Source organism: Acomys russatus, chromosome 6 (genome assembly GCF_903995435.1).
Source record: "Acomys russatus chromosome 6, mAcoRus1.1, whole genome shotgun sequence".
In the NCBI taxonomy this organism is placed as follows: domain Eukaryota; kingdom Metazoa; phylum Chordata; class Mammalia; order Rodentia; family Muridae; genus Acomys; species Acomys russatus.
Window position 1 is genome coordinate 56950666 of NC_067142.1, and position 24241 is coordinate 56974906.

Here is a 24241-nt window from a genome sequence, read left to right on the forward strand (position 1 = left end):
CATTTAAGGTTCCTACTCTAGTTTCCACTTTATCCCTTTATAGTACTAGATTCTATTTACTCTTCCATGGAAGAACTACTTCTCTCCCCTGGTACCATACTACCTAACTTTTCTAGCTATTCAATTAAAACACACCTATCTTAAGCTTAAGTTAACATCCACATATGAAATAAAACATTCAATATTTGTCTTTAGGGTCTGGGTTACACCAGTTAGGATGATTATTTATAACTCCCTACATTTACTGAAAATTTTATAATTTCCCTTTTCTTAGAAGCTGAATAATATTGTGTAAATTTGCCAGATTTATTATCCATTTATCAGTGGATGGACATCTGGGCTGTTTCCAATTTCAGGCTATTATGAATAGAGCATCACTGAATACAGATGAGCAAGTGTCTCTGTAGTAAGTTACAGACACTTTTGGGTGTATGACTAAGGATGGCAAAGATGGATATGTGGTAGATACATTTATAGCTAATATTTAAGGAAATTCCACACAGATTACATAATGATTCTATCAATTTGCACTTTCACCAGCAAGGAATAAATGTTTCTTTTCCCTGCATCCTTGTCGGCTTGTGCTGTCATTTGTTTTATTAATCTTGGCCATTTTGAACTGCACTAACTGCTGAAGATGTTGTCTTTTTTCCCATTGTTTTTTTCAGGCTGCTTTGTCAAACTCAGGTGTCCATAGGTTTGCAGATTTATGTACGGGTCTTCAATTTTATTCCATTGGTCAACATGTCTGTTTTTTATACCAATATCATTTACTATTTATTATTATAGCTCTGTTGACCAACTTGAAATATGAGATGGTGGTACCTATAGAATTCATTATTCAGAACTATTTTTACTATCCTGTTTGCGTGTGTATTTCCAAATAAAGTTAAAGTTGTTTATTTATTTTTTCAATTTCTGTGAAGAATTGTATTGAAATTTTGATGGGGAATGAATTGAATCTGTAGATTGTTTTTGGTAGGGTAGCCATTTCAATATTAAGCCTACTGATTAATAGCATAGGAGGCCTTTCCATCTTCTGCAATCTTTTTCAATTTATTTTTTCAATTTCTTAAAGTGTTTGTTATACAATTCTTTTACTTGCCTGGTTAGAGTTTCGTTACGCATGTCTTTCAGTTGCTTGGTTAAAGTTATCTGAAGGTTTTTTGGGGTTTTTTGTTTGTTTGTTTGTTTGTTTGTTTGTTTTTCAAGACAGGGTTTCTCTGTGTAGCCTTGGCTGTCCTGGACCCGCTTTGTAGACCAGGCTGGCCTCGAACTCACAGCAATCCACCTGCCTCTGCCTCCCAAGTGCTAAGATTATAGGGTTTTTTTTTTTTTTTTTTTTTTTTAAGGCTATTGTGAAATGTACTGGTTTCCCTGGTTTCCTTCTCAGTATGTACGTCATTTGTATATAGAAAGTCTATAATTCATGTGTTAATTTCTTTAATCTTGCCACTTTGCTAAAACTGTTTATCAGTCATAGAAATTTCCTGATGGGGTCTTTAATGTAAAAATCATATCATCTGGAAAAAAAGAATAATTTTATTTTTATTTCATTCCTCTTGAATCCTTTAGATATCTTATTGCTCTGGCTAAAGCTTCAAGTACTGTATTGATTAGGTAAGAAGGCCCCAACAGCAGTAGTTGGCCAGCAAAAAATGGACTCTATATATTTTGTGGAGTTTTTAGTTTGTGTTGCTATTTTTGGTCTTACTGGTTTGTTAATTATTTTGAATTTTGCTTTACATGTGTTACTGGGTTTCTTTAGAGAAAAAGAAAATAAAGTTGGGTGGGTAGTGTGGTAGTAAGGACCTGAAAGGAGTTGGGGGGGATATGACCAAAATATTGTATGAAAAATTCAAATATATAAAAAATAAATTAAATTAAAAAGCAAACAAAGACAGGTACAAGTTATAGAGGGCTGGAGTTCACAGACATGCTCTTGAAAATAAGCAAAATAAAAGGTGATATGCAAACCGCAGCTACAAGCTTTATGATACTGACGACATATTGTACTGCCTCATAAACACTATGTTGCACAGAAACTACAAGCATTTTCTTAATGACAGGAATTTATCAAATTACATAGTTTATTACTAGTTAACAAAAGTATTGCCACTTTTCTAGAATACCATCTATATGAGTCCTATCCATGAAATATGACTACTTTTAAAAACGTCTTTAGAACTGATATATAGGCACTTAGGTAAACTCTCACTAAACTCAACCATTTGTTGACAATTTTACTAATGTGAACTTATAAGAATTATTTTTAGTTCAATCCATTTGTCCACAAATTTTGGGAAGTCCTTGTTTTTAATAGCTGAGTAGTATTCCATAGTGTAAATGTACCACATCCTATTGGGACTCTAGGTGAGAGGTGCATGGAAGAATGGGGAAATAGAAGGATCCAGAGGGTCCTAGAAACCTACAAGAACATTATCATGGGCGGATCTGGGCCCAGGGGCCCTGCTCAAACTATGGCACCAGCCAAGGACAATATAGGCAGTAAACTTTGAACCCCTACCCAGCCGATGGACAGGACATTCTCCACCACTGAGTGGAGAATGGGGTATGACTTTCATGTGAACTCTGGTGCCCCATTTTTGACCATGTCCCCTTGATGGGTAGGCCTGGTGGTACTCAGAGGAAGGATAACAGGCTACCAAGAAGAGATTTGATACCCTACGAGCATATACAGGGGGAGGAGGTCCCCCTCAGTCACAGACATAGGGGAGGGGATTGGGGAAAAGTGGGAGGGAGGGAGGAATGGGAGGAATGGGAGGATACAAGGGATGAGATTACCATTGAGATATAATATGAATAAATTAATAAAATATTTTTTAAAAGAATTATTTTTTTAAAAGTCAAGTATAAAACCAAGGAAAATATCCTCTTGGATGAAAAGAATTTCATTATTTTTACATATTAAATTCCTATGATATCAACTATGATATCATGTATTATTACATCAGCTCCAAGCACATAATGTTGTATCTTATGATAATGCTAATAGAAAATAACAACTGTGAGATGTTTTGTCCTCCCCCGTGTAGGCAACACTGAGTTTGAGGACAAAACTACCGGAAATAAACTGAAATCATGCAAAATGGCTACTACCTGGATCAGCCTTTAAATCAATAATAAACCGAAAGTTTATTTCCCTTCATTTTCTATTTTCTATAATAGAAATGGGTGAAAATACAATTCTTAGGCTATCAGTAGATGGTGTAAATGTTAATTGGTTATTACTGTATGTCAGCACCATAGCAGTGCCTTTAACCAACTGATCCCAATGCAAAGAATTACAGCACCTGCTTTTGAAATGTGAGGTTTTAGGCTGTAATGTTATTTGTCCATATACTATAATAATGTGGCTGCTATTCAAGATATAGATTACCTACAAAGATTTCTGAGATCTAATGCTAAAGCTCAGAAAATTATCAGTGTAACCTTTAAAAAACATTACTTTACGTAAAGCAATAAGCTTACATATTAAATGACAGCGATTTGGTATTGTGTTTAAGGATTTATTTTATTTTATTATTAATTGTATGTATGCAAGTGTGTGATGTGTTATGCACATGAGTGTAGGTGCACACAGAGGCCAGAAGAAGGCATCAGTTATAGGAGATTTTGAGCGTGGGTCCTATGCAAAGGCAGCATGCACTCTTAAGCACTGATCTACTTCTCCAAACCAAATCTGATAGTTTGAAACAGAAGAAAAAGGTCAAGTTTTTAGGTTACAAAATATACAGCCTCAGAACAAAATTACATTTTTTATATAGAAAAAGATTGAGAATTCTGTTGAAAAGCTATTTTTATAAAATATAATGAATGCATAACAATTTTGAATTCAGTTTTCACATTTTCTGTATAACTCTGATAACTTTGTTAACCCTAACTAGACTGCACAATAATACCTTCTGGCATTTTATCCCATTTTCAAATAATTCTTTAATTAGAATCCAACTGAGATTACATATGTAGCTAGGACCTTCTGTCTATCTGGTTCTGCTTCTGGAGCTGTATCGAGCAGCACCAACAGTTAAGTTCAGCAATGAGGACACACTGCTGCAGATCCTATGATTCAGAGGGCACTCCCTCTCCCCGCATGAGACCACCCCAAAGAAGACGGCATCCAACATCAACCACTCCTACATAATTCTCAATGTTATGTCTTCTTTTTGTGAAATAGTGGCTTTATTGACATAATAAGCCAAATATCTTAATCTCATATATATATAGGAAATATCTACCTCCCTCTGTACACAGAGGACATTGGCTGTTCAGAAGTTCATTGTTTACTGGGATTCTCAAATGAGAGAGCCTCTGATATTGTGTGGAGGGCGGTCATAATAATGAGAGACTTGTACAATAGAGCACGTGAAGTGTCTCCCCATCCCATACCCTCTCTATTTCTACATAAAGTCTATGTAAAAGAGTTTATGATTCTTGACTCACCACAATCTATATACCTTAGTAAACTTCTTTAAATTGGACAGTAAATGTTTGCTGATGGAATGAATGAGGAAAGTGTTGAAAATTCCTCATTAAAGCATGGGCTAACAGGAGTTTTCATACGTCAGAACTATAATTAAAAGGGGAGTTTTGTTTGTACGAATATCTGACGTGCAACCAAAAGATACACATGTTAAGAATTAACAAGTGGGCTCACAGTAAATACCTTTAAGTCACAGAGTTGAGCGACAGTTGATGGGACTACCTTAGCACTTATGAAATAGGCAGTATTTAAATTATCAGTTATTTTCAAGTTCCAGTGATGAAAATCACATAAAGAATGCAATAAGCCAGCCGGGAATATCAACCAATCGTAAAGTACTTGCCTAGCATATGTGTTGCCTTCAAACAAACAGACAAACACAAACACACACAAACACACACAAACACACACACACACACACACAAACACACACACACACCTGTCTTTTAAGGGCTAAGAAAGATGGCTCGGTTAGTAAAGTTTTGCTGTACAAACATACAGAGCTGTGTTTATATCTCCAATTCCCACATAAAAAGCTGGGCACACTTGTGTGTGTCTATAATCCCAATATCAGAGAAATGAAAAGGTGAAGGATTCCTAGGGCATGATGGACAGCCAGTCTAACCAGCTGGTGATACTGGGTCTATCTTTTTTTTTTTTTAATGTGAAAAATCTATTAAATAAAACACCTGACTACATGTTCCAGAACACACACACACACACACACACACACACACACACACACACACACACACACACTTCCTCTGCCCCCCCACACACACACAAAGGGTGGGGGTAGGTGGTGGGGCACCGAGGATTTAATGAAGTAGGCATGGAAGCTTATACCTGAAATCCTAACTCTGGAGGATGAAATTGGAACCTCCATGACCTATAGGACTGCCTGAAATTCACAGTGAAATCCAACCCAACCAGGGCTCTGAAAAAATGCTGTTTCCCTCTTAGGAGGTAAGGGTGCACAGCAAGAAGAAGCATGAAAACTGAATAAAATGAAAACAATCTTTCCTGTGGAAGATAAAAATAAGTAGCTATTCAGAGGAGTCAAAGTAGGGAGGAAAGAACTGTATAAATTAATAGAATCAGAAGCAAGGGAGACATAGGTCCCCATGGCTTTTCTTAGTAATCATCCATTAAGATATAAAGCTATAAAGTGAAAGTCTAGTGAAATGCTGGCACTAAAAACATTAACAAGCAAACAAAACCAAAAGTGATTATCTTTTTAAACAAGGAAAGCTGGGGTAGATAAGGCCTCTCTGTAACTGTTAGAGTCACCTTTTATCAACAATCTGAAGCATGAGGCCCGAAGCAGCAAGATGTGTGTGAGCAGAGAAGATGCTGAAGGCCTGATTGTGAGGACTGCTGGGAGTGGGAGGATATTTGGCAAAAGGATGACAATCTCTGAGCATGGGTGGACCTTCTGTGAAAATGTGGACAGAAAACGAGGAACCCGCAATGTGACGGGCCTTGAATTATAAACAGTCAGTCACTCATTCGTTTGTGCCTGGGAAGAAACGCACGTAAACTAAGACTCCAGCAGCCATTCATTTTACAAGTCTCCACTGAAAGGCTTCCTTGAAAATCTTGTAAACTAAATTTCAAATGCTAAAGGCATCCACATTAAAAACTTTCTATAGTTAAAAGGTAATTATAGAGTACAAATGATCATATAATAAATTATGCTTAGATTTGCTGAATGAATAAACAGAAAGGCTTAGTTTTATCTTTTTAAAAATTGTAATTCAATAAGTTTGGAAGAGAGTATGCTATCTTCTAGCAATTTCAAAATACCTTTTGAATTACATTAAATAAAATGTTGTAGAACAGCAGTTTCTTTCTATAAACTAATTAAAACATATTTTATGAAAGTCAAATTATGAAGATTTAGCTAGTTTCATTTTTAAACTGTGTTTTTTTCAAGTAAAATATCCCATTAATAGTGAAAAAACTCATAAAGTTAAAATAACAATCAAGCATTAGAAGAAAACTAGGTTTTATAAGTTGTATAATATCTTTGTAAGTGGGCTGTTTAAAAAATATTTTTGCAATTAGTCATAATGAGGAAGAGAGTGGTAATAATTGAAACTATTGTTAGAGAAAAGCAACAACAGAAGGAGAGATTAAGGTATATTACAAATGAAAAGTTTACTGCTATAAAAATAAGAGGTATAATATCTTGATAAGCACATTCAAAGTCATTTATATAAACATAAAGCATACGAAATGACTCCTGTTCATATAAACCATAAGAAATTCTATTCCACCAATATCTCAAAATGCTTACATAACACATGTTTTTTAGTAAATATCAGTAAGACAAGGTATTGAGGAAAGTCAATACATTCCTCTAGAGTCTACCTGTCCTTAGAACAGCTCATGTGCAACGCTGGCCCCTAGCTGGCTTTGAACTTGGTCAGCAAAGGTTCCCTAAAATTAAACGAAACCTACCCTAAGAGAAACAGGAAGTATGCCTTGATGGTGAAAATATATGACTAATGTTAGTATCTGCTTTACTTCTTGGATTCTAGACCTTCGGGAGGTGACAGGAAGAAGACTCCTGTGTGACCAGCTCCCATTGAAGAGCTCCACTGATATGGAACATCACATGTGCTATCACAACTCACTGCTGGAAGAATGAAGTGGTCCCTGTGTGACTCCTCTAGGAAGACTCATGAATGCTTCCACCTTTTATGTCCATTTGCTGCAATGAATCTCAGCCATGAGTGTAACTGTATGCTGAATATTAATTACCAAGCATTACAACACAGCTCCAAGCATGTGGTAGGTTTAGGGAATTCCCGACAAAGTTTGGAATTAACTTTTCAAATAATCTAGTTTCATACATTAAAGATAAATTTATCACACTTACAAATAAAAATATTAGCATACTAGAAAACCAGGAAAAGTTTGATAAAGGCTGAGACAATTGAGGTAAAGTTCAAGGGAACTAAATGTAACGTGTGTGCTACTGTCACATGACTATAGCAGATGTGGGGGAGAATTACCATTGTGCTGCATAGTCTATCAGGCTTATTGTTTGGGGCCTGTGACAAGTCACGGCATCGCAGAGAGCATATGTGGCTGAAGGAGGCTGCTCACCTCCTTTTTAAATATTTTCAATATTTTTACTTGTTTTTGTTTATTAGAAATAAAGTCTCACTGTGTAGTCTAGTCTGGTCTCAAACTTACAGTTCTCCTACTGCCATCTCACAAAGTAAAATTGTATTTTTTAAAAAGCACAAAGGCCATACATATAGAAAAATAAAATTAAATAGTTGTTTAAAATATATCTATTCAAAATAAACTCATTATATTAAAATAAAATATACAATATAGATGTATAACTTTAAATCTACCTGGTTTACTTTCTTGGCTGAATAAACAATAGTCAAATATATAAACCAAGAAAAACAATAGATTCATATTCATATATTCTTGGGTATATGCCATGCAAAAGCATTACATTCATCTCTGAGCCCATTTAAAGAAGAATATAGTATGATTTTGTTCAGAGAAAGGCTGATGAGGGTGTTCTAAATCAAATGTTGTAAGAATTGCTCAAGATTTAGCAAATACTTGGCAAAGCAATGATTCTATTAAAGTACAAAGAAAACTCATGGGTAACAAAGAAATGTGAAATTTCCCATATAATCATAGTTAGAATTCAGATGTTCATTTCAGCTGAATATAGGAAAAATTATCTAAAAGCCAGTTGGTCTGATGGTTCCTCCCCTTCCTTTAAGATGCAGATTATAGCTTACAAGTCCACTGAGTGTGAACTCTGGAAGGAAAAATTCAATAAGATAGACAGCTACATTAAGTAATCTTTGAAGTCTCCTAAAATACTCTTTGCAAAAGCTTTTTTTTTTTTAAATTTATACAGTGTGACTGGAAAGCAGAGGAGAAGAGGATGGTGAAGTCAAGCTCCACTCAGAAAAGCTGGTAGAGCAAGCTGTAGGGAAGAGACTCGAGTCATAGTAGACATCTCTAAGCAAATCCACTTCAGCTCAACAGTACACAGACCACACTCCACAAAGCTCAGAGCACCTTGCAGGAAGCTCAAACTAATGTAGTAGTCATATTAGACAAAGCACATAAGGGCCACTCTGCAGACTGCTCACATGGTCTGCACCTTAGGGAAGCCTGTGCCTCACACTACGACTAGGGTCTGCAGACCTCAACAGTGGAGGTCTTCACGTCCTTGCATAGCCCTCCACGCTTCTTGTATTTTTTGTTTGGTTGGTTGGTTTTACTTAGATGAATACTCCTCCCTCTTTAAAAGCTGTCCCTGTTACAGCAGAGGCAGAACACCAAAGGGAAAATGTTCCGCCTTTCTCAAAGTGTGGCATGTACCAGACACAATGAACTTGCCAACACTGAGGAAAATTAACACTGGAAGGACAGCATTCACCGTTAATGTCTCAAAAGAACACAGAGCTTTAAGCATGGATGTAGCAGCACTGAGTGAACGGAACACTAACTAAGGTGGAAAGATGACCTCAGTTCAACAATTTTTGAAAATATTATTTGTAACAAGATTTTTTTTTTAAGTTGGGAAAGAAATACATGACAAAAAGATTCCTTGCAGGAACTGCAAAGGGATGCACTGCAAACTCAGGAGCTTCAGTGCCCAGTATTACTGAATCTTGTTTTACTGTGTTCAGTTCGTATCACTGGCAGGCTTGCTCTTCTCTACTGGGAAACAGAGGAGCAGCAGACCTGGGGGAGAGCATAGATATGTCTGGTAGGGACTGGAAAGAGTGGAAGGAGGAAAGGAAAGAATAAATAAAAAGAAAGAAAGTATTACAAATTCTATTAAGTTAAACATTTTAGAACTACATATAAGTTTGATACTTAATGCTGCTCAATTTTCTGTTTCTTAGTTTTCTGTTTTATTACTTAATGAAGTACTACTAAAGAGGCTGGTTTTTAAGCAAGTCAGCTGTTTCAGGCCATAATGACTTCATTTTTATTTAATATTTAAAATGATTATATAAATAGTTAAATAGCAAGCTTCATAAGCAAAAGATTTACCCCAATACACATACACATACACAGTATGTGAAGATAAACTATATAAAGGTGAAAGTTAGAAAAGCATTCGCATTTCATTTACGGTGAGCTATTTACCTAGTCATAAGCTCCTGGAACCAGAAAAGCAGTATTTAGTGCTCTTATTTGTGAACATAAATCCTCTTCTTTGGTCATCAAATAATTCTTCATTATACAAAGGAAACAACAGAAAACTAGAAAAGGACAAAACATCTTAATATCTTACTATGTATAACCACTTATACTATTTAAAATAAAGTTGTTACTACTTACAATTACGAAGCAAACTGACACTGGGCAAAACATTCATTTTGAAAATGAATCTATTTTTTCATTATAATTATTTTGTTTTCCTCAGTAGTTATTAATTTGTCTTAATCATAAAATAAAATTGTTTCTTTCTGAAAAATATTTTTTTACTTCATGTGTATGGTTGTTCTGCCAGCACGTATTTCTGTGCTGCAATGCCCATGGAGTCCAGAAGAGGGCAACGGGCCCCTTGGGACTAGAGTTCTAAGTATTTACCACCACTCTGGCTTATGCTGTCCTGTGGATTTGAATTCAGGGCGCTGTGCGTGTTAGGCAAGCATTCTATCAACTGCATTACATCCCTAGCACTAAAATAGCTTCACTCAGAGAAGAAAAGCATTCACAGGAAAATACAGAGAACTGCACAGCATGGGTCTACTAGCGAATGCCTCTGTGCCCACAGACAATGTTACCTGAATGCAGGTGAGGCTTTGCTCAGAATGTCACATTGTCAGATTCCCCATATCTTGATCATTTTTCATCTGCTTATTACATGGCTGCATCTTTCTCAGATCTAATGATTAGAGAATGGGAGGATCTGAGAAAATTTCTTTAATCCAGCAATCCCATTATTTTTAAACTCATATAATTATAGTACCTAAAGAAAAAAAACAGCTTACTAATAATTGAAAAATATATGTGACAAAATACTTCAAAAGTCCACTTTAATAAATGACAGAAATCATACTGCAAAGAAAAATAAGACAATCCCTACTTACTATTGCAACCCTGTTGTAAAAAGAATGTTTTAAATATTTTTAAAACACAGAAATAAAGTAATTTCTGACTCATACCTAACTGTCTCAACAACTGCTTGTGGGATGTCTTTAATCACAAATAACTGTTCCTGAGAAATATGTCTTCAGATGTTGTGGACCTTTATGTAACTAAAAACACCTAAGTCTAATCCAAAATCTGGGTTTTAAGTACCTGTAAGCAGGAAAATATGCTATCTTAGAAAAGCCTTATTCTGAATGGATTAATTCTGTTTTGGTTGGATTTGTTTTAGTTTTAAATTGGTGGTTAAAAAAAAATGGTGACAGAAAGTTAGTCAAATGGCAGCTCACACCTTGTGAATACTGTCTATGTAAAGATGCCATGCTGAGGACCTAGTCTCCAAGGTCTAGTTAGTTCTCACACAGTGTAATAGAAGAAACCAGTCTCTGATTTTGACGATGAGAAAAATGAGGTCTTGAAACATTCAGTATCTATCCAAGACAGCAATGCTAGCATTTCAGGCCAGGCTTCATACATTAGTGGGGTCCAAAGCCCTATAACACTGTATAGCTGTAGGACCAAGTATCCCTGGGTAAGAGAAAACAGCATAATTTCTCTCACTTACAACAAAACCAGATATAAGCACTATGAAATGCAATACCATGCTAGGAAATATATATTACCCTACCCACTCTTAAAAGATTCAAAGAACTACATCAAATTGTCATCTTATTATGTAAACACATATTAAAGTATACAAAAAAGAAGTAAAATGACCAGAGTCCAGAATGTTCCTAACTTAGTGTCTTTTACTTTAGGACAAAATTTTTATAATGTGTAATTTTGTATAATTCTTGGAGAATTTTATACAACATATTTTAATCATATTCATATTCCCATTCCTCCCCAAATCTCCCCGACCCTTATTTTAATATATAAATGTAGCTCTCACATCTCATCAGATGGACATTATAGAGTCAAAACTAGTAAAACTACAGAGAACAACTGCCTGTGAGGTGCCTCCAACTGAACCATTTGCAACATAGTCTATACAAGAAGGAAGAGACTTATCTCAGAAGAGGGAGCAAAGGAGGATTCTAAGAGCCAGAGGACAAGGATGTGTCTGCTGAAAGATAGTATCTGCTTTATTAAAAGAGACAACATCTATTTTTTTACTCTTTCCTTAAAAAAAGATCTTTTTGTTTTTCAAGAAAAATTCAAAGAGCTTCAAAAAAGCTATTCAAGGAAAGTCTACCACAAATGATCAAAACTCAAGGAGATATCTTGACCCAGAGTTTTTTGTTTGATTACAAAATATGCTGGTAAGGTTGAGTATAACGGGATAAAGTTTTAATAAAGGAAGTGTATGAGACCAAAGAAAATGGTACCCATGGGGGGAAACCTGCGGCAAAAGACAGCATTGAAACATAAATGATGCCTAGAAAATATTTGAAGGAAAAAGCACAGTGAGAGATTCACAGGTCTAGGGACTCGTCTAAACAGCAGTGAAGATCATTAGTCAGCTACGGCCAGGTGTGGACAACTGTGCGGTACATCGGTGAAGGACAGAGGCTTTGACACCAGGCCAGAGAAGTGTGCAAAAAGACCCTGTAATTGGCTGAGTGACCTTAAGTGGATTATCTTTCCTCAGCTCTAGACTGGAAATTATAACTGTAATATAATCAAGGTCTATTGAGAAGATTAGTTGTTATGATACATATAAAACTTAACATTGAACCTGGCACAAAGCCAGTTAATATTATAGGAAAATTTAGGAGAGGGAACAGCTCCAGGATCTCTGTCCAGACCTCTAAATTTCCATAAACATTTATTTTTTTATTATGTATATATCTGTGGGGGTGCAGATGAGTGTGAGTGCCTGCTGAGACTGGAAGAGGACATCAGATCTGCCAGAGCTGGAGTTACAGATGGCTGTAAGATGTCTCACAGGGTGCTGGGAGTGGAACTCAAGGCCCTCTAAGAGTGGTAAATGCTCTCCATCTCTGAGCTATGTTTCTAGCCCCTCTAAATTATGTTTCATTAAACAAATCAAAATGGATTCCTCGATAATATGCATAATATTGGAGAATTTATTTATCATATTTGAGGAGATAGAAATACTGTTTAAAACAGTACACCTCAATTCTACTATCCCAATGACAAACAGGAGACAACAGTCCACACAAACTTCAGCTATGAAGTACATAACAATCTGAATCTGATTCCTAGACAAGTAATTCTTGTTCCTGGTATTTTGGTAAACTGATACAAAGTTTGGTTTTGATGTATAGAATATTATTTTATTCTTTATTTAAACCTTTCTTACATATTTAAAAAATATACAAGGGTTCAGAACAACCTCAATAAAGTGACAACATTTCTTTAACAGACTTCTGAAGTCAAAACACCAGTGTACAGACATGGTTGGCTTCTAAGTCAGAATCATAGGCACGCTTCATTAAATATTTCTCATAAAACACAAAAATCTGAAGTACTGAGAAGAAAACTCCTCAGCAATGTGATAGAAAATTTCAACCATCTTCAAGTCAAGAACTCGGGATAAAAACGTAAGCTGCTTTGTTCACAGCTGCTTTCCACAGCTGAATCTAAACCTCCAACATATTAGTACCCTCACATAGCACACTAAAAAATAAGTTCATCTCTGCATTTGAAAACACACCATTATAAAACAAAATCCTGACATGTCTAGACTGTTTTTTTATAAGTATACTACATTCCCAGCAGCACTAAGAATGCAGCTTCATCTAATATAAATATCTAAATAACAACAACACAAAAGTATCTTCCTTTTAAAATAAGTCCATATATATGTTTACCAATGTTGACAACTTCAACAACATTGATAATATATATATATAGTGCTAAGAAAACATTAGGCACAGGTCACATAATATATTTATATTCTTATAAAAAATACAGAATATTCAAATACATACCACACAAATGAGTAGTGGACGTGACAATAAATTGCTGCAAACCTAACATACAATTTCAGTGTTTGGCGTTTTCTAAAGGGCACTCTGAGTAGCACAAAGAATGACATGTCAATACTGGTAAGTATTCTGCATCTGCATTAGGATTATTGTGGGCTTTATAGAGAAAAAAAGCTTTATTATAGCAAAAAGGACTTTACATTAGGCAATGAACTCCCTTCAAAGAAAGCAGATATGAATGTCTTCAAAACCTCCAGATTACTTTGTTTGAAAGAATAACTTGTTTAACATCTTGACTGCTGTATATGGAGGACTTTTTCATTAGCTAAGCCACTTCAGGATGTATTCCATAGGATTCATATGGAGAAAAATTGAAAAAGCAAAATCAGGTGCTGAAAAAAGGGAGCAGAAACCAAATGACCTTGTATACAGGGAAAAAAAACTTCTCTTTTCTGTTTGTAGTGGAGAAATCTGTGCTATAGAGAAGATGACAAGAACATAAGCACAAGGGCTGTATGACAAATAAAATGTAACACTATGCATCCTCCCTAAGGACAACACAACTGATGCAGATTGGCGTGTCTTAATGCTCTGATGGAAAGGTTATACTTGGCCACATATACATACCAGCAGTTTTCATAAATGGTAGTTTAGCAAATAATAACTCCCACAACTACAAAGAGTAAGAACTAAATAAAAGACAGACACATAGGCAGAGAGGACATAGAAAGAGAGAGATGCTAAGGGGCTTGCTCATGTCTTATAGATTTGAAGAATTTCTCCTATCATCAGTGATGTGGATGGAACACTGAACATAATTCACAAGCTGTAAATCTCTTAGAAATTATTCTCCATACATCCTTTCCTTCAGCTTTTTTTTTTTTTCTTGCACAAAAGGAAATAAAAGAGATCTTTAACCTCATTCTTCACTTCATGGTCAACTATTCACAAAATATTTCTCTAGGACAAATTTCCAAATGAATCAAGAATACAATCCAGAACCACTGTCACATTGCATTTGATTTACTGTGCAGTTCTCTTCAAATGGAGCAGGAATTTGCCCGTCTCCTAGGTTTGGGATCTTGTGCTTCCCGATCCTTCACACACACACAAGATGTGCACATTGTTTCAGAAAGCCTTCGGAGGCCAAGGCGGAAAACACTGTTTGAGAGGCTGTATATTACACAGTTACAAAAGCTATTGCTTATTGCAAGCCAGGTGGTTAAGAAGGACAGTGTTGGATTGTCCAAGACACGAGAACTTTCTAGAAGAAAGTAAATAATATACGGAAGCCATAGCATGTAAAACACGCTGGTTATCCTAAATAAAACCATGGCATAGCGACGATCAGGGCCATGTCCTGCCTCCCTAGAAGCATCCACCTCGTGGCTAGGGAATCGAGCCCTCCGGTCACTTATCTCTTTGGTGTGCTGCCGGCAAATTTTGAAAATGTGAAAGTAAGTGAAGCAGACAACCAAGGCAGCAGGAGCATAAAGTAAACAAACAATAAAGCATGTAAAATAGGCACTGGTGAGCCAAGATGTGGCACACCATTCAAAAATGTCACCGTGGTAACCAGGTTTGCCCCAGCCAAAAAAGGAAGGCAAGAAAATTAGGCAGGAGTAAATCCAAATCATAATAATGCAAATTCTCAGGCGACAAGGGGTGACCAGTTGATTGTAGGAAAGAGGCTTGGTTATTGCAAGATAGCGATCCACACTGATGCAAGCAAGACATGCCATAGAAACGCTCTTCAGAACTGAGATAATATATCCAAACACCTGGCAAGTCAATGACTCGTGGACACCTGTAGAGTAATGGAGAAGGGACAGAGTAGGAACCAAGCAGGTAACTCCAACGAAGAGGTCAGCATAAGCCATTGTCTGTATGAAGTAGCTGGTAGTATAATGGTGTAACAGTGGAGCACAATGAAAGACAAAGATGACTGTTAAATTCCCAGCGATGATTAGAAATGTCAGCAAGACAATGACAACTGTCTCAAAGATGCAGACATCCTCCACACTGTAGTGACCAAATCCAAGTGGGCAGGAGTGATGCTCGGACACATTCACAATGCTACTGGTCATGTTCAGGATCCTCCATTCAGTCCACTTGGATTCATTCATGGCTTGGAATTAAGGGAATTTGTAGCTTTGGCTCCAACAAGCGGGTGCCCGTGCCAGCATCTGTTAAACTCTGCAATCAGTGTCTCAGAACCTGCTTCAGTAGAAAGTGCCAGTGCCTGTATTACAGCTGAGCATCCACAGTGTGCTCAGGTCTCTTCATCAGCCTTAGTTCACCAGTGACACATCTCAGCTTTGGGGGATAGAGGAGGAGGGTGAGCTAGAAAGGTGAACAGAGGTCTCTGGTTAGCTCCCTCCGGTGCTTTCAAGCAACTTTTGCAGATACAGGCACTTCTAGAGAAAATGGATTTATTAGCTAGTACTATGAAAAATTAAATCTGTAAGAAAAAAATCAATTGTCAGGGACAGAAGTGTTTCTCTTAAGACAGAGTTTCTTAGAGATCAAGTAGAAAGAACAATAAAGGAAATAGTCTTAAATTCTGAGGTCTCCTGCTTCGACTGTGATGAACTGTGATGGAAAATGCACTCATATTTTAGAATTTAAATAATTAAGATCTTAGTTTTAGATAAAGCCAAGAAAAAGTTCATGTGACAAAGAGTGCCCTTGGCCTCAGAGGTCCTCATCTGTTGCTGGTAGGAAACTTTAGGACCCATTTCTCTACCATTTTTTAAAAGATAAGAGCAATAATTCTGTCAATTCTAATTCCAAAAGGCTCGTTTGCATGGGCACAATAAGGTACACTGGTGGGAAAAAAAAATCAGGCTCCAGATTGCTATATAATGCTTATGAAAATACAAGGTAATTTCCGGTGGAAAAGATAATATGCAATCATTTAGTACAACAACACCTAAAACTTAAAAATAGGATAAAGTTCTGAAATCCTTATTTTGCATTCATTCTTTAAGCATTTATATGAAAACAGCTTTAGACCACCTCAGCTGCTGGTGCTGCTACCAGCACTGTAATTTATGTCTCTTTTATTTCAAAATAAAATCGTTGATATTAACTTCAGCATATATAACTGAAAATAACTTTCATTATTTTATATAACATTTCCTTATAAAAAAGCATAATAAAATACACAACTCGAAGTAATTCCTCAAATTTGCAACATGCCCAAATCTCAGAAATACAGATGAAATTTAGACCATAATGGAAACATCCCTGTACAAGGAGAGCACTTCACTAGAGAGGCTTCTATTATCTGTTACTTAAGTCTTTCTAGTACACTTCATATTCGAATTTGTTAGACCTTCTTTATTTCCATTAGCTGATTAACACATTAAATCATTATTTCAACTACATATTTGAAAGTGGAAAATTACCTTGTTTATTATATTTGCAGTTATTAGCAGCCATATGTTAAGGAAATGCCTCTTCTGTTTCTGTATTCTATTTTAATCAAAAGCACAATTAAAGCAGGGTCATCAGGTAGTCTGGGAAGTAGCACTGTTTTAAAATACCTCAAAATATCAAGATGGGTTTAAATCCTGGACTTTAACAGACTGTGATTCTGGCAGGGCAGAATCCATCCAAAAGGCTTCCAAGGTCATTCTGGCATCGGGCTAACATTTGCCCAAGTCTTTTTCCCAAGTACAAATAATTCAGAGGGTCTCTTGTCACTCTTTGTTGTCATAGCTTTTGAAGAAATAGCATGCACTAGAAATGAAAGCATTTCCTTCAGGAACAATGTAGCAGCTTAATAGAAAGCATTCTTCTCAAAGTTATTTTCTCGTGCAGCAACACATCACTCAGGAAAGTCCTTTATGTCAGGCACAGGATATTCCTCCTTGCACATGCTGAGTTTCACTTATCAGAAAATACTTCTCTCGTTAGAAGAATAAGATGGTGCTTCTCGTGTATTCACTCTGACCAGCTGCAAGGCTGCACTGTTTGATTCAGAAGTCCGATTACTGTGATGCAGCTATCAGGATGCTGCCGAGAGATTCTTCACAGTTTCTCAGCCTTGCTGCCTCCACCTGAGCCAGAGTCTGCTCCTCCTCCTCATCCCGAGCTGATGCAGAAGAACTCACCATCAGAAAGGTGACTCGATCCTCCTGCCCCAATCAACAGCACAGCCAATGGCTACTGCAGCTGAAACTGTCACTAGGTAACAGTTGCCAGGCACATGCAGGCTTATAGACTTACTCTGAGAGCTCCGAGCAAGATTGACAAAAGACAATGAAACTGACCAATCCTCATAATATGTAAACGGTATGTAAGGACTTCTGGAGGCATTCCCCTTATAGCATTTGCAGAAATTATTTCTTATAAATAGTACTAGGGAAACAAAACTGGCATATACCTTTAAACCTTATAAAGAAACTATCACAAGGTACTATGATACTAAAAAGTCAGCAGAAATCTAATACACTTTGGTCAAAAGAACGTATGAATTGTTAAAAATAATTTAAGTCTCCATGAACTAAATTGATATAACTACTATTTTTTCTATATAAAAATCATATTTTGGCCAGAAATTAAAAGTCATATAATCATCTCTCCAATACCTGCCACACCCACATGAATGTGCTGATCTTAGCACACTGACCTAAATAACAAAACACCAGGACTGGACTCATGACAGTGAAACCTGTCTGAAGAAATACCTGGGTCAAATATGATCTCAGAAGACAGGAAATTCGTGTTTATCCTACTATACCAAATACACCAAAAAGCTAAAGAAATCCATCCCACAGTGCTTGAGTCACATATATTTAAGTTAGTTAGAAGCAAAATAAATATTTGCCCAATTATTTGGTGTATATTAAAATTTTTTATTTAGGTTTACTTAGTACATGCAATCATTCATTTATTTTAAACTTTTTTCATATATATATCTATATCAGAACAAATTTTATAGTTGTTAGAGGATTAAAATAAATCAGGAAAATAAAAATACAAATAGAAGGTAGCACTTGCTGGAAACATGTCCTATATGCCAAGACTATTGCTATTGGATTGCATACTTTTTCCTTCATAAAATTCTTAAATCTAAAACCTGAGGTGGCTCTGCAGGTAAAAAGTACTTGTCCCCAACAACTCTGACAACCCAAGTTTGATCCCCACCCATGACATTATGGAAGGACCGAACAGACTCCAACAAGTTTTCCGTTGACAGCACATGTACGACCTAGCCCAAGCATGCCCATGTGGGTGCCCTCTCTACCCTCCCCATCTTCTTTCTCTCTTCCTCTCTTTCCCTTCCCTCCCCCTTTGCTTCCCTCTTCCTTCCTTCTCTTTCCCTATCTCTCCCTCTTTTAATAAATAAATAACTGCAATAAAATATTTTAAGGCATAAATCTCTATTCAATCAGTACAGTAACTGCTGCACAAATGAACAAAGTAGGGAATAGAGAAGGAAAACATGGTTTGACTCCAACTACAATTAAGAAATTAGGTCTAAAAATGATTTTTTAAAATACCAGTCCTAACACTGTATCACTAAGTCACATACTCTCCTTTCTACTTATCCGTGTCATCCAGGAAATATGTTATAACATCTCCTCAGGTTTTATAAAATAGTTTATAAAACACAGGAAGCCTATTCCATCCCCCATGTTAAACCATCTTTCTGGAAGACTGTTATTTTTTAAATCTTCATGGGTGAGGTGAAATACGTAAGATAATTACATATCACAAAAGAAATATTTATGAGACAAGCTCAAATGGTAAACCTCAAGATGAATATATTTTGATTTGGGAAATAAATATTTACATATAATGCAAAAGTGACAAAATATTACTTTACAGAGAAACACTGTACTTAAACATGTAAAATCATTTAAAGCAAAGGAGATAAGAATATTCTTAAACATAATAAATATTTGAAATAAAATTATATTTGATAAATATTCATGAATGAAGATACGTCATCCATTCCATACAAAGAAAAATAAGATGCTAATTTTTAATACAAAACAATTTCAGAAATCAAGTGCTAGAGGTTGGAAAGATGTCTTAGCGGTGGAGAGAATTCAAAGGTATTGCAGAATACCTGAATTTGGTCCCAGTACCCATATGGCAGTTCACAAGCACCAGAAACTAAGACTCCAGTTCTGGGAGACTTGCTGCCCTCTTTTGATCTGGACAGGTTCCTGCACACACACAGTATACACAGCATACACTAATGCACACACATAAAATTAAATGAGTAAATCTAAACAACGCTTTTTAAATTTAAATGCTATTAATTGCTATTGCTACCCAAGTTACCAAAATTTAAATCATTTAAAAATACACACATTTTGAAAGTTATGAATTATTCCTAAAATCATTAAAATAGTGAGCAAATGCACATATATAAAAACATACCTCATTTAGAGGAATTCAAACTCTAGATTGCTTCAGTTTCACATATTACCAAAACATAACATGGGCAAGGATTTTCATCTAAAAGTGTTGTAAGTAATCTATGGTTGCATGGGATTCCAGGATATAAGGTCACAGTGAGAAGCAGTGCTTTTCACCCATTAAGCCTCCATCCTTCCATCCATTAACTTAAAAATTATCAGAGTTTCCCATAAGGCATAGTCTCCTTTACATTAACGGGTTCTTCTGGCTCCTGGCTTTCTTTGTATCCGTTTTTCTGGTGTGGCAACTACAGGAAATGATTTACAGAGCGGAGCTTCAGTAGCAAAAGAGCAGTAACTTGCATAGCTCATCACATACACCATTCCTTCTTCTCAATTCAATAATCATTGTTCTCATTTTAGGAGTGTGGGTGTCACTGCCACTCTTTTTTAAAATCATCATTGGCAACTAGTACCTTTTCCTTTCAATTGATGAAAGCTAACGAGGACAATTCTCAGAAACGTCTTTAGTTAGATTTACTTTATGGTGACTTCCTAAAAGCCCAAACTGTATTTTATTAGAAGAAACAGCAGAAGCATGAGGTTTTGTAATTTAGACTGTAGTATATTTTATATATTATCTTATATGTTATTATTTCATTATTAAAAATTCAAACAATGTCCCAGACAGCAAAATAAATGTAGTAGTTTGAATCACAATGTTCCCAATCGGCTCCACATTTGAATATTTGGACCACAGTGGGTGAAACAGCTTGGGCATGATTAGGAGGTGTGGGCTCGTTGACAGACATGTGTCACTGGGTCCGGACTTCAATGGTCCCACTCTCCTTGCTCTGTACTTGTAGATCAATGTGTAAGCTCTCAGCAACTGACCCATCATCACCATGTCTACCTACCTGCTGCCATGCTCCCCACCATCATGGTCATGTCTGAAACTATAAGGCCCCCCAAAAACCCTTTCTTCTATAAGTTTCCTTGGTCATAATGTCTTGTGCTGTGCAAGATAAATGTAACATGAACGGCAAGACATTTAGCCAAGTAAGATAAATAGCAGATTTCAAAAGAACCACATGAGAGGTACAAAGCAAAGGAGAAGTTGATGTAAATGTCTTCTATTTTGTTTTGTTTTGTTTTGTTTTGTTTGTTTTGGTTTCAAGACAGGGTTTCTCTGTGTAGCCTTGGCTGTCCTGAACTCACTTTATAGACCAGGCTGCCCTCAAACTCACAGAGATCGACCTGCCTCAGCCTCCCGAGTGCTGAGATTGCAGGCACCCAGCTCTCTTAAGATATTTTAAAAGGAACCAAAAAAATGTGTGCATTCAGGCTTTAGTTCCTCAACCACTCCATTTCTCTGTCTCCACTGTCATGACCTTAGGAAAGGCAGCAACACTTTGTATTTAAATGACTGCAATGGCCTCCATTCTGGTCTCTTCAATCTATTATGCAAAAAAAAAAAAAGAGGATCTTTTTCAAAATTCAAATTGAATAATGTCATTTCCTTCCTTAAAATACTTAAGTTTTATTCTGCACTTCATAAAAAGTCCTATAAAATCTGGTTTCCATTTATTGTCTAATCTCATTTTCCTTCTAGGTTATCCAAGTTAGACAAACTTCACAGCTCGCTGCTGTAAGCCACAAAAAAATTACTGTTCTCCATGCTGTCTGAGAGTACTTACACCAGCTGCTCAAAGTACTACCATCTTTCTCATATTCAATTCAGTTACACTCTTTCCACCCTAGTTCAAGAACTTCTTCCCCTGAAAAATCTTCTCTGAGTTCCCAAAGAGTACCAGACTAGATTCTATACTTACCATATTTTTCGGACTATAAGACACCTGACCATAAGACGCACCCAGTTTTTAAAGCAGTAAGACAAGAAAAAGAGCAATCAGACCATAAAGTGCACCTTAATTTCTCTTCTACTTTTGGTGGGGAAGTGCATTTTATGGTCCAAAAATATGGTACATCATTTGTAATTCTTTATTTCACTCATGTGTCTTCTTGATCAAGTTGCAACTTCATAGGGGACCAAGTATTTGCTTTGTTGACCATTATATCTAAAGTACTGATATTATACCTCTGGGCACAGAATAGGAGTTTAACAAACAAATGTTTAACATAATGTATACATAAGACAGCTGGAGAGATGACTCAGAGGTTAAGAGCACTGACTACTCTTCCAGAGGTCCTGAGTTCAATTCCCAGCAACCACATGGTGGTTCACAACCATCTATAATGTGATCTAATGCTGTCTTCTGGCCTGCAGGAAAACTAGCAAGCAGAGCACTCTATACATAATAATAAATAAATCTTTAAAAAATATTTACTTAAGATATATGAAAACAATTGGTACAATCTATGAGGACAGAAAAATTCAGTTTCCTATAAGATTAAAATAAGCAAAACTCCTTAAAATCCCTTGTATAACAAAAACTTCCAGGAAGAAGTCAGTAAATATGACCTAATTATAACAGAGAAAAGGTTTCTCTTCATATATTCAAATATTAAAGGATTATTACTAATTTACAACTTAAATCCAATTCTGTATCAATAGTTGAAAAAATTTTAAAACTTGATTTTTAGCAAACAATAATGATCAATTACTTATTTTAAGAATACCAACTGCTACTAAATGCAATTCCAATCACCCTGTACTGTACTACTCAATGTAATACTAAGGCAACCGAGCTAAGCGCTACAAAGCAGGTGCCCTGAAATGACGAGTAACAATCTACTGGATAAGAGAACTCTGAAAGGCACAACACAAGTTTATTCTCTTATCTTAGCTTTCTTATGAATCAAAAATTAAATATTAAATTGATTAAAAGTAACCAATGAAATTTTAGCTATGGACATCATAGAGAGAATTTTCTCAACCTGATAAAGACATATAAATGAGAAACATATATCTAGTAGAGTAATTTACAATGAAATATTAACGCGTCTTCCTTCAGAAAGGGAATAGACAAGCATGTGGGTCATTATTACTTCTGTGCACCCTGTACTGCAAGTTTCAGTCACTATAATAAATAAGGAAATGAAAAGCCAATCAAGAAAGGCATTACGTGTATGTGAGAAATATTAACATAACTATTCTTACACCCATTAAAAAATAAGGAAATGAGAACACTTTGTCAGAATATGAGGTAGTTCATTGCCCTATACAAGCAACAGAATGGAAGTAAAATTACAGAACAATAATCCATTTACAATAGGCTCATATAGCATAATACAAGCATATATCTAATAAAACCAACATAATGTCTTTACTCTAAAAATTACCAAATGTCACCAAGGCAAACTTAAAAGTTTAAGGAAATGGAGGAATATCTAATCATTATGATTTTGAAGACAAAAAAAAAAAGTCAGGTTCTCTTCTCACCAGTTTATCTATTGGATACTCATTTTGCTTATAAAATCCAGATGTAAAACACAAAGAATTTAGGATAACTATGGCACAACAATCTTCTAAAAGAAACTAAAAAGCAAAATTGGAAGCCTGACCCAACCTGGTTCCAAGACCTACTGTGCGACCATGGTACTAGAGACTGACCTAATAAGCAGAGACAAGCAGACCTGTGGAACAGTAAACACCATAAAGAGTGAGTTTACAGTTATCCATCGGTTGAATTTCAGTAAGATCCCTAAAGCAAGTCTGTGCTTAAGGAGATTTTTCAATCAACAACACTTGAAAAATCTGAATATCTACTGGAATATCCACTAGGGTCACTTCTATATGCACTATTTTTTATTATCCATTTTATTTGCATTTCTTATGCTTCTACCGTTCTTCCTTGTCCACCCGTTACCTCTTCTAATATCTTCCAACCCCAACATTAGGTAGGAGAGAAAGAAGGTCAGTGGATGGGAGGGGGCTGAGTTCTTTCTACTTCTTCTGGCTGGGTAGGGTCAACAGGTTCTTTGGAGCAATACCAATGTCAGTTGTCAGGATATACAGCAGTCCAGCAACAGCAAACAAACCAGCCGCAGCCTTCTTCCTTCTCTTCAAAGCACCTCCCCCCTCGAAGCATCCATTAAAGTGTGTGTGTGTGTGTGTGTGTGTGTGTGTGTGTGTGTGTCCCCTCTGCTCCCCTCTCTCCTCTGATATTTATCCCTCTCTGAGTCCTCAGAATTAAACTAACTGAGCTGGGAAAGATCAAACCCTTCTCTGTGCCACACAAGGCTGTGGATAAACTAAGGTAGCCCCACATCCCACATTTCGGAATAATTCAAAAACATATTTATGTACCTGAGGGTTTTTAAAAAAGAAAACTTCCACTACACACCTCCTC

At 36.2% G+C, this 24241-nt stretch overlaps 2 protein-coding genes across 5 annotated transcripts in view; both read right to left on the reverse strand.

The window, feature by feature from the left end:
- Positions 1-24241, reverse strand: part of Rabgap1l (RAB GTPase activating protein 1 like) — a 583034-nt gene that overhangs the window by 337074 nt on the left and 221719 nt on the right. The gene's annotated exons all lie outside the window — the stretch shown is intronic.
- Gpr52 (G protein-coupled receptor 52) lies at positions 13482-18272 on the reverse strand. Of its 2 annotated transcripts, none has more exons than XM_051147672.1 (2): positions 17100-18272; positions 13482-15894 (listed from the first exon to the last, which is right to left on the reverse strand). In XM_051147672.1, exon 2 carries the CDS (start codon positions 15675-15677, stop codon positions 14592-14594), a length of 1086 nt encoding a protein of 361 aa, XP_051003629.1. In that variant the 5' UTR covers positions 15678-15894; positions 17100-18272; the 3' UTR covers positions 13482-14591. The 2 variants fall into 2 exon arrangements, with proteins under 2 accessions (XP_051003629.1, XP_051003628.1); XM_051147671.1 differs by having other exon boundaries at positions 16962-18272.

Excerpts from the sequence above, each read along its gene's own strand:
- Gpr52 (XM_051147672.1), bottom strand. The coding sequence starts at position 15,677 with ATGAATGAATCCAAGTGGACTGAATGGAGGATCCTGAACATGACCAGT.